The sequence below is a fragment of the Schistocerca gregaria genome, chromosome 2 (assembly GCF_023897955.1).
Source record: "Schistocerca gregaria isolate iqSchGreg1 chromosome 2, iqSchGreg1.2, whole genome shotgun sequence".
NCBI classification, from domain to species: Eukaryota; Metazoa; Arthropoda; class Insecta; order Orthoptera; family Acrididae; genus Schistocerca; species Schistocerca gregaria.
Genome location: NC_064921.1, coordinates 831,869,815 through 831,881,543, shown reverse-complemented (window position 1 = coordinate 831,881,543; position 11,729 = coordinate 831,869,815). Strand labels below are relative to the sequence as shown.

The following is an 11,729-nucleotide window of genomic DNA, read 5'->3' as shown; positions in this document are numbered from 1 at the left end:
GGAAGGCAGAAAGGTGGAAGGAGTATATAGAAGGTTTATACAAGGGCGATGTACTTGAGGACAATATTATGGAAATAGAAGAGGATGTAGATGAAGACGAAATGGGAGATACGATACTGCGTGAAGAGTTTGACAGAGCACTGAAAGACCTGAGTCGAAACAAGGCCCCCGGAGTAGACAACATTCCATTAGAACTACTGACGGCCTTGGGAGAGCCAGTCATGACAAAACTCTACCAGCTGGTGAACAAGATGTATGAGACAGGCGAAATACCCTCAGACTTCAAGAAGAATATAATAATTCCAATCCCAAAGAAAGCAGGTGCTGACAGATGTGAAAATTACCGAACTATCAGTTTAATAAGCCACGGCTGCAAAATACTAACGCGAATTCTTTACAGACGAATGGAAAAACTGGTAGATGCAGACCTCGGGGAGGATCAGTTTGGATTCCGTCGAAATGTTGGAACACGTGAGGCAATACTGACCTTACGACTTATCTTAGAAGAAAGATTAAGAAAAGGCAAACCTACGTTTCTAGCATTTGTAGACTTAGAGAAAGCTTTTGACAATGTTGACTGGAATACTCTTTTTCAAATTCTAAAGGTGGCAGGGGTAAAATACAGGGAGCGAAAGGCTATTTATAATTTGTACAGAAACCAGATGGCAGTAATAAGAGTCGAGGGGCATGAAAGGGAAGCAGTGGTTGGGAAAGGAGTGAGACAGGGTTGTAGCCTCTCCCCGATGTTATTCAATCTGTATATTGAGCAAGCAGTAAAGGAAATAAAAGAAAAATTTGGAGTAGGTATTAAAATTCATGGAGACGAAGTAAAAACTTTGAGGTTCGCCGATGACATTGTAATTCTGTCAGAGACGGCAAAGGACTTGGAAGAGCAGTTGAACGGAATGGACAGTGTCTTGAAAGGAGGATATAAGATGAACATTAACAAAAGCAAAACTAGGATAATGGAATGTAGTCAAATTAAATCGGGTGATGCTGAGGGAATTAGATTAGGAAATGAGACACTTAAAGTAGTAAAGGAGTTTTGCTATTTAGGAAGTAAAATAACTGATGATGGTCGAAGTAGAGAGGATATAAAATGTAGACTGGCAATGGCAAGGAAAGCGTTTCTGAAGAAGAGAAATTTGTTAACATCGAATATAGATTTATGTATCAGGAAGTCGTTTCTGAAAGTATTTGTTTGGAGTGTAGCCATGTATGGAAGTGAAACATGGACGATAACTAGTTTGGACAAGAAGAGAATAGAAGCTTTCGAAATGTGGTGCTACAGAAGAATACTGAAGATAAGGTGGATAGATCACGTAACTAATGAGGAGGTATTGAATAGGATTGGGGAGAAGAGAAGTTTGTGGCACAACTTGACTAGAAGAAGGGATCGGTTGGTAGGACATGTTTTGAGGCATCAAGGGATCACAAATTTAGCATTGGAGGGCAGCGTGGAGGGTAAAAATCGTAGAGGGAGACCGAGAGATGAGTACACTAAGCAGATTCAGAAGGATGTAGGTTGCAGTAGGTACTGGGAGATGAAGCAGCTTGCACAGGATAGAGTAGCATGGAGAGCTGCATCAAACCAGTCTCAGGACTGAAGACAACAACAACAACAACAAGAGAGGATCATCACAATAGATGAGTGAGTGAGTCAAGTGTATGCTGTTAGGCCATGTTACAGTAAGATAAGATATAAATGTGAATACCATCATGATTTCAGAGCTGACAGAACCTATACAATGTAAACAGAGGTAGAAGTTGCTCTCTGCTTACGTTCTGCTTTTAGGAATAAAAGAATCAAGAAAAACAAGCTAAATGACACACAGTTTATTTAAATGATACAAGAGATTATCAGGAAAGAAGTTTGGCACAGAATTTTATATTCTCTCAACTTGCTGAGTTGAAATATTCATTTTAATGAAGGCAACATGAATATCTTTGAGTCTCCATATACCACAACAAATTTTTCCATTGTGTTTCTTATGTTGTCCTTTGTCTACAGTGCACAAGAGAGGCATGGGAAAAACTATGTTTCATAGGTTTCTTTTGTAGGGATGGGGAGGAGGAAGGGGATGAGAACAACATGAGAGCATTGGATGGATGAAAAATCATAAACTAAAAAAAAATTGCTGAAGCTCTACTAGGCCAGACAAAGAAAGTGAAGCTGACAACTAATTATCACACAAAAATTTCGTCCTGGAGTTTGACATTCTTACAAAGGCAACAACTTATGTTGAGGTAAGTCCACCTATATCACTGACTAAGAATAAGTGAGCGAGAGAGAGAGCGAGAGAGAGAGAGAGAGAGAGAGAGAGAGAGAGAGAGAGAGAGAGAGAGAGAGAGAGAGAGAGTACACGAGTACATGTATTATCAGTTAATTCTCTCCCTTCTTTCAGAGACTCTACTAGTTTACTAGTATAAAACATTCTCTCTATACATTTCCTTAATTATACTTTATATGAGCAATAAGGAAAAGTGGAACAAGCATCTGTTTCTTCTATAGAAATGAACTGTGTGTGGCTGTACAATCATAATAAAAGAAGAAATGTAACTCAACAACAATAACTTTTATTTGTATATTTCATAATAAAGTTAAAAGTAATTTACATTAAAACTGAACAGTAAATACTGATTGTGGCAAGCATGTAATGCAGGAGTATTGTACTCCTAGTTCTTATTGCATGTGAAGGTGTGTCCGTTTCAAATGATATCCTGTCTTCTATGGCTGGGTACACAGGACTCTTCTGCTTTATGTAGTCAGCAACAATATCACTGTCAATATAATCTGTAAAATCATATAAGTGAACATGTTAAACAATCTCACATTAACAAGCTTCATTTACAACTGGTATTTTCATGAATATTACACAGATGAAGGAAAATTTACATACTATGTTTAGTGATGTTCTATCACACTACTTACCTAATGAAGATGATTCAATACTGTTTTCAAAAACTTTGTAATTATCACCTCCCTGTTTCATAAAAGCTGGGATGATGACACCATATATATCACTTTCTATCAAGGGAGAATAGGTGGGCACTCTGCACTCTCCACAGAGCACAAGCACTTCTTGTACTCTGGCACCCGCTGGCTTTCTGATGTTGTAAGTGACCTTCAGTCCTGTGGAGAGATAGAAATAAAACTATACAAATTGACTGTCTATTTTATTTTTAAAATGATAGCTAACTTCATATACATACAACATCTGTCAGTATCTCAAGTAAGCTGGGAAAATGAACAATAATTATTTACACCTATCTTATTGTCTTTCTTATAAAAGGGCCTACAACCCTTGTAGAGGAATCAAGACTTACCTTTCTCTTACAATGCAACCATTATACCAGGGCTTTGTGTCTCATACTAAGCACCCACCCCTCATTGTAGATAGTGAGCTCTCTTTCCTGAGTAGGAGTTAATAAGTAGTGCCTTACAATATTATGAAAAGGATAGTTGCTACTCACCCTATATGATGAGTTGCAGTTCGGCACCACAAAAAACCTGTCAGAAAGTGAGCTTTCAGCCAACTAGCCTTCATCGGAAACAGATCTCTCTCTCACACACACACACACACACACACACACACACACACACACACACACACAGAGAGAGAGAGAGAGAGAGAGAGAGAGAGAGAGAGAGAGAGAGAGGAGCTAACGCATACATGATCACAGTCTCTGGCTGCTGAGGTCTCTGTGATTCAGCATCTCCTCTATATGGTGAATAGTGACTATCCTTTTCATAATATTGATAGGTTCCATCCTGGGACAAGGAAATGCTTCATCACTAAATCTAGCACATACACCTGAACACTGCACAGCAAAATGAAAAACTGTGTAGAACAATGACTATTATGTAGTACTGCAAACAGTACTGCTTGATCACTAATTAACTATGAGGGGAGACAGAATGCTAGCAGCTCAAAGTATTCCAATTCCTACTGATCTGGTACAAGGTTTTCACATACCTACTCAATAAAAAGTTTATAGTTTGTCATTAGTGAACATATCTCCTGCTACTTATCCCTACTAACATACAAATATTAAAAAGATTTCACAATTTTAGAAACCATATGAATTTCATTGATGATGCAAAAACTAAACTTTGAGTGTGTAATTAGTTCAGAAATGTACCTGATAGTTGTGGAAAACTTCCAATTCCCCTTGTTGTAACTTCTTCATAATAATAAACTCCATTTTCCAAAGCAGCCAACAACTGTGATCCATTTATTTTTTCGAAGAATAAAGTGTTTTGAAAAGGCAACGTTGTTAATATATCTTCTTTGGTCACATTGCCTACAACAAATCATAAATATTGTGGTTAAAAATAAAATCCCATGTTGTGCTGAATGAGCTCTAATAAGAAAAGAAGACTTTCACATCCATTTTTCATTGTATGTAAATATAACTGTAAAAAAAGGGGGTCATATTTTTCATTGTAGGTTACTATAATTCTAATGAAAGGAATTAGCTTTTCTTTACACCATAAAATTTGTTACTGTTACCTCACTGGGAAAGGAGGAGGGGGGAATGGCTAACATTGTTTGGTCAAATCGTGAATATCGCAAATAAATTAAATGGCTGACCAATACCTAACTCCAGCTGGCGTAACTTCCATTCAGCAAAGAAAAAATATATAACAGCAATTCTAGACTTCAGAACCATGGAGTCTCTCTTCACAGAGAACAAATAAATTATACTGGGTGTGTGACTCAGATGCCAGACTAAATAAGACCCATCTTGTTTGAAGAGGGAGAAAGGTGAAAGTGAAGAAAGAGTAGGAGGTCATAGAAAGTGCTTTAATGTGTACGGGACCAGTTTCTTAGCAGAGAGGAATAGAGAGAGAAATAAACATGTATTAAATGAAAAACAAATCATAGCTAGTGGAAAGAATATTCCAAACTGGATGACAGAGATAAAGAGAGTATGATATAGGAGGTAACTAATTAGAGGGAGAGAGGGGGGGGCCGGGGGGGGGGGGGGGGGGACAGAGGGAGTGGAACCTGATGGTAAGAAGCCAAATTAAGGAAGGGTGGAAGCAAAGAAGCTAAATGAAAGAGGGAAGCTGAAGGAAAGAGGGAAGCTGAAGGAAAGAGGGAAGCTGAAGGAAGAAAGAAAGCTAAAGAAATGAAGAAAGTCTACAAGCACTAAGATTCACTCAGCTGGCACTCTGAAACCACTCACAGTGTGACAGTCTGCATGGTAGCAGATTTTAGGTGGTGTGTAGAAAGTAGGGATGCTTGGCTCAGTAAAAGAAAGGACTTTTGTGGAGGCACTTGCATGAACTTGTTAGGGTTCCCTTTACCTTGTGCATGATTCTGCTAGTTTTTTTATCTTTAATTCTTATTCTTTTCTCCAATTGGTGCTTCTGATTTTTGCTTTTTCCATCCTCTCTCTAATCTCCAGTTTCCTGTTTCTGTTTCCTCACCACAGTCTATTTCTCTCTTCTCTGAACTGAATCTGGCTCTGAGCAAATTAAAATACTATCTTTGACTTTTCTCCTCATACAGGTTGACAGGTTGGGTTGCTCGCAGCCTGCGTTTAGTGTGTCACGGCTCCCCCACGCCCAACACCCAATTTCTTTCACATGTAAACTCTACCCATAAAATTATTTTCCCAAAAATCTGCACACAAAAAAAGTGTTTTTTTCTTTTTTTGGGTATCTTATCTTGGGTTCTATTGATCACAGAGATAAGGGGTCAAGTGTTTTGGGTAGTCCTTAGCCTAGTGACTATTTGTATACCTATTGGAAGAATAAGAATATTGTAGCTATTCTACAGTGCAGCATCAAAATTTAAACACTACACACTTCTTCAGCCCAGGCAAACTGGTCAAATCAGTTGTGCTCTAGAGTGGACCTTAGGCAGCTTATAAAAGCACCATTTGTTTGTATGGAGTTCCTGAGAAAACCCAAAAAGAACATGTTTTGGGCATGAAAAGTATTGTGGGAATGACCACTTCTATAATTTCTATTCATGGCAGACTTTTCAGTATCATTATTCATTACCAAGATACACAGGTTCAAAGTTACCATACTTATACGCATAAAATCTGGTCTGAGACATAAATGTAGTCTTAATGATGTAGTGAACATATGGAAAGGGGTCTAGGTTCACTAAAAGAGTTCTGAGGTCAGCAAACTAGGTTTTTAGTGAGCATTTTTTCACCAACAAAACTTTATGTTGCACTATTTCTATCAGAAAAAACAAAGCAAACAATTTTGTGTTAACCTTATGTTATATGCACATTTATTTGTTGTTTATATGTGCCAAAGTCAATTAATGTGTCAAAGTACATAAGTAAGTTGTCAAAACTTTCTGAATTACCCAATTTGTTATATAGAAGGTGCACACCCTGCTTTAGCAGAGATAAAAAGGGAATCAACAGAAAAATGCTCCTGTCTGAGTACAAGATAGGTGAATACTTTCCTCTTCAAGAGACTCTGACAGAAAAGTGGGAGCCAGCTGTCTGAGGAATGAGGACTGAGGTTTTTATGTGTTTGTCACTTGTACTCAAAGTTGCAAATTTTAAAGGAAAGTACTGGTCAGCTTAGATCTCTCTGTGTGGATTTAACAGTTATGTGATTCATTCTGAGATGTTAGTAATATATTTTTATTATTAATGAATTCAATTTATTACCATCAGATGATGTATCTATAGATGATCGGATTCCACCACCATTGAATAATGCAATTGGTGCATTGGTCCACCCATTACCATGGTAGCTTTTAGCATTCTGTAATGAAGATTTAAATAATGAGTCTCCTAATGCCCCAATATATTACAATACTGATTTTTTGTATTAAATTAAAAATACTTATGAAACAGATATTAATTATATTTAAATCTAACAAAATAATCATAGAAAATGAAACATTATTGTACCGCACTGTATGTGATGTTTAGCATCTACCTTATGATGAACAACAAGACTGAACTATAAAGAAAGAGAGAAGCAGCAGCTAAGTTGACATTTGCTTTTGTGAGAAATATAAGAGATCGATGCAGACAACCACACAGTAAGTACAAGAGGCACTGAGTGGAGAACAGACACATAAACAAGAAATTGCACTTGTGGCCGAGCTTTCAGACTTGTGCTTCTTTGAAACTTCCTTCTCTAAGTTTATCTAAAATTTCACAAGTACAGTCATTGTTGAACTAAAAGCTAACTTATTTATATGCAAATCATTTGTATGTCAATTCAGTCATCACTCTGTTTCTTTTTGGGTTCTACACAACGAGGTCTTTAACCAGCAAACATTATAATTCTTGCAAGATACTTGATAGTATTATTGTATAAGTTATGTACTTCATTGATAGTATCAAATAAATACTTTACTATTGTAGGAAGCCTTATTTTATATTTCCTTTCACCAGTTTTTGTTTCATTTCTCTCATGACTTCTGTCAAAATGGTACTCTGCTTCATATAATTTAGGTAAGACTAGCAATTAGAGTGCAGTACAACAATAGTCTAGTAGTTTTCCTACCACTTTCTCCACTCTCATGAACCACAGACATTGCCAATATAGGGAGGCTTCTCTCCCTCAGCGATACAGATGATCTTACACAGGTGCAACCACAATGGCGAGGTATCTTTGGAGAGGCCAGAGTAATCCATGGATCCTGGAGAGGGTCAGCAGAATTTTCAATAGTTGCAAGGTTAACAGTCTTGATGGTTGACTGATCTGGTCGTGTAATATGACCTTGCTGTATTGGTACTTCAAGTGGATTACAGCTGGCATTATTTTCCCCAATGGCACATAACTCTACTGTATTGGTTAATGATGATGGCATCTTGGGTAAAATACTCTGGAGGTAAAATTTTCCCTCATTTTGATCTCTCTGGGCGGGACTACTCCAGGAAGATGTCATCAGGAAAAACAAAACCAACACTCTTCACATCAGAACATGGAATGTTAGATCCCTCAGTGACATAGGTAGTTTAGAGAATTTTAAAGGCGAATGCTTTGGCTAAAGTTATATGTCTTGGGAATTAGAAAATGTGATGGCAGGTAGAGAAGGACTTATGATCAGGTCAGTAAACGGTTAGTAACACAAAATCAGTTAGGGGTGATTAAGAAGTAGATCTAACAATGAAGAAGAAAATAGGAATGTTTGTGTAAGCTACTATAAACAGCATAGTGAATACATTATCATTGGAAAGGTAGAAATGAGGCCAACACACACCACACTAGTACAAGTTTATATGCCAACTTGTTCTGCTGATGTCAAAGAGATTGAAAGAATGTATGATGAGGTAACAGAACTAGGAAAAACTTGCTCATGTAGCATAATTTGTAGTGCACTAGCTAGGAAGGCAGAAAAGTGAGCCCAACTTGGATCGAATTCATGTGGCAGATTGTTGATTGTGGCTGGTGCACCAGCTGGCATGGTTTTTATGCTGTTTCCCATGTTCATCCCTAATTTCCACCTCATAAAAGATGATATACAAACTGCTAATGTGTGATCACACATAGAACAAAGTTTCCACAAATTACAGATAGGGGGCCTCCACGGCTTGCTTCCCTTGAGTAACTAGCAACTGTGGTGACAGGAAGGGCATGTGGAAACAGAATTCAATACAATTAAATTGCCAAATCTTGAGTACAACAGACTCTGGCTTCTTCATATTACCATTAGGTAAGAAGAAGAAGCTAAAGAACATGAAAACTGAATTGTGGTGGGTAACTGCAACTCTACAATAGGAAAATAAAGAGAAGAAAAAATAGGAAAACTTCAACTAAAGGGGAAGGGAATGAAAGAGGAAGCTGCTTGGTAAAATTTTGCACAGCACATAATTTAATCCATGCTAACACTTGTTTTAAGAACTACAAAAAATGTTGTACATATGGAAGAGACCTGGGAACACTGGAAGATTTCAGATTGATTGTGCAATGGCAAGACTGAGTTTATGAAGCCTTAAGTCATTTCCAGGGACAACTGTGGACTTCAACCACAATTTACTTGTTATGAAATGCAGATTAAAGTTGAACACAATGCAAAAAAGGTAGGTATTTAAGGAGATGGGACTCAGATAAATTGAATGAACCAGAGGTGATTGAGAGTTTCAGCATGGTTATTAGGCAATATTGAACTGAAATAAGGGAAAGGAATACAATAGAAGACCAATGGGTAGCTCTGAAAATGAAATATTGAGGGCAGCAAAGGATCACATACATAAAGGAAACCAGTGAGAAATTCGCAAAAGGGAATTAAAGTTCAGGGGGAAGAAATAAAAACTTTGAGATTTGCTGATAAGGTTGTAATTCAATCAGAGATGGCAAAGGACTCGGATGAGCAGTTGGACAGAATGGATAGCATCTTGACAAGAGACTAAGAGTTGAATATCAACAATGGTAAAAAGATAATGGTAGTCGAATTAAATCAGTTGATGCTGAGGCAATTACATTAGAAATTGAAACACTAAAAGTAGTCAGTGACTTTTGCTATTTTGTCAACAAAATAACAGATGATATCAAGTGTAGGGTGGATATAGCAAGAAAAGATTTTCTGTAAAAGTCAAATTCATTAACATCTAATATAAATTTAAGTTACTTTAGGCATAGCTGTTATTTTTTACAACTGTAGTCTGTATTTTAGAAAAATATTCATTCTTCAGTTGCACAAATATTTTTATTTTGTTTTACCAGTTTGGACAGATTAATCTGTCATCTTCAGAACCCTATAAAATTAGGAATATTATAAATCATAAGACCTTGGCCATACCTTGATGTAAAATACAAGAAGTGTATTATAGAAACTTAGTTAGTATTGGTTTAGCAGATGACAAATTAATTTGTTGAAACCAATAAATTGAAATAAAAATATCTGTGCAACTGACAAATGATTTTTTTAAATTAACTGTTAGGAAGTTTTTTCTGAAGACACTTGTCTGGAGCATAGATTTGTACCAAAGTGCAATGTGGGTAATAACCCGAGCAGACAAGAAGACAACAGAAACTTTTGAAATGTGGTGCTATAGAAGAATGCTTACTTGCTTTGCCTGGCAGATCAAATAACTATTGAAGATGTACTAAACTGAATTGAAGAAGAAAAATGGTACACTTGCAGAGGCATACATGAATAGTCAATTCAATAATAGAGGGAAGTGGAGGGATTGTAGAAGGGAACCTAGGCAGGGATACAGTAAGCAAGTACAAATGCATGTAGGTTACAGTATTTATCGAGTGATGAAGAGGCTATCACAGGATAGCCACATTAATTCAATTTTCGAACTGAAAACCACACAACAACATTAAATAGCATATTTCTAAATCGTAAAATTTGAAGTTAGATGTGCAGCTTTTAGTGAACATGTTTCCAATAATGCAAGGTGATCATTACTCCTTTCATCAACCACACAATTTATTTATATATTTATTTATTTAGCATCCAATAGATCACACATGTGATATAGGATTTGTCATTTGATTACACATAACACATAACAACACATACACACAATAAATTGACAAACATATACAAACAGCAAACAAATTACATACACATAGTACAGAAGTAGTGTACAAGAACTTATTACCCAAAAAACAAAAGTACGTGCTCATGATAAACAATTTTAGATCATGAACTATGCCTTATACACAAAATGTATTACGGATATTTAACAAATTTTTCCTAAGTATCATTATTACAAAGTTGAAAACATCATTAAATTAGTCTGCATTTTTAAAAAATAAGTAGGCTACAGGTTTCAATCCACAGTCTGAGACAGGTATTCATTTACACTGTAGTAGCATTTTTCCATCAAGTATTTTTTTACTTCATGCTTGAAATTATTTTTGCCTTTCAACTCTTTAATTTGAGATGGAAGTGCATTTAAAAGCTTTATTCCTTAGTGGCTAACATGTTTCTGACTTCTAGTTTTTGCTACATAGGGAATGTGGAAGTCTTTACAATGTCTTGTATTGTGATCATGGTAGCTTGAGTTGTCTCGGAGATCACAGTTATTTTTACTTATCATTTCCAGGCATTTAAAAATATATATTGATGGTATTCTAAGTATCTTTAGTTGTCTGAATAAGGGTCTACAGTGAGTTTGTGGTGGGCTGTGTGTCATGATACGAATAGCTCTTTTTTTGCATAATAAAAATGTCATTTAGTCTGTACCTGTTTTTCCCCCAAAAACTTATGCCATAGCTTGCAATTGATTGGAAATAACTGAAGTACACTGCTCTAATACATTATTTGCTGCATACCTTGGATATTATACTTAAGACAAAACATGCTGAGCTAAGTTTCTGAGTACGATATACACTGTGTTCATTCCAGTTTAAATCTTGGTCAATTGGCATTCCCAGAAACTTTGTTGTGCGCACTTTTTCTATTTGTTTGCTATCCATCATAAGGCACATATTTTCCCTTTGACACTTGCTTCCATACTGTATAAAGTTTGTTTTCTTTTTATTTAATGTCAGCTTATTTGAATAAAACCATGACTGTATGTATGAGAGCATTTTCTCTGCTGCTCGCACCTCGTGGTCGTGCGGTAGCATTCTTGCTTCCCATGCCCAGGTTCCCGGGTTCGATTCCCGGCGGGGTTAGGGATTTTCTCTGCCTCGTGATGGCTGGGTGTTGTGTGATGTCCTTAGGTTAGTTAGGTTTAAGTAGTTCTAAGTTCTAGGGGACTGATGACCAGAGATGTTAAGTCCCATAGTGCTCAGAGCCATTTTTTTGAATTTTCTCTGCTGTAGTACACAA

At 36.7% G+C, this 11,729-nt stretch overlaps 1 protein-coding gene across 1 annotated transcript in view; it reads right to left on the bottom strand.

Moving 5' to 3' along the window:
- Positions 1-2,557: 2,557 nt before the first annotated feature.
- LOC126335184 (protein 5NUC-like) overlaps positions 2,558-11,729 on the bottom strand; it is a 346,258-nt gene continuing 337,086 nt past the window's right edge. The window contains exons 6-9 of the mRNA XM_049998178.1: positions 6,649-6,745; positions 4,144-4,305; positions 2,933-3,133; positions 2,558-2,794 (exon numbers count right to left, since the gene is read on the bottom strand). Coding sequence (XP_049854135.1) covers positions 2,613-2,794; positions 2,933-3,133; positions 4,144-4,305; positions 6,649-6,745 — 642 coding nt within the window. The 3' untranslated portion in view covers positions 2,558-2,612. The remainder of the gene's footprint in view (positions 2,795-2,932; positions 3,134-4,143; positions 4,306-6,648; positions 6,746-11,729) is intronic.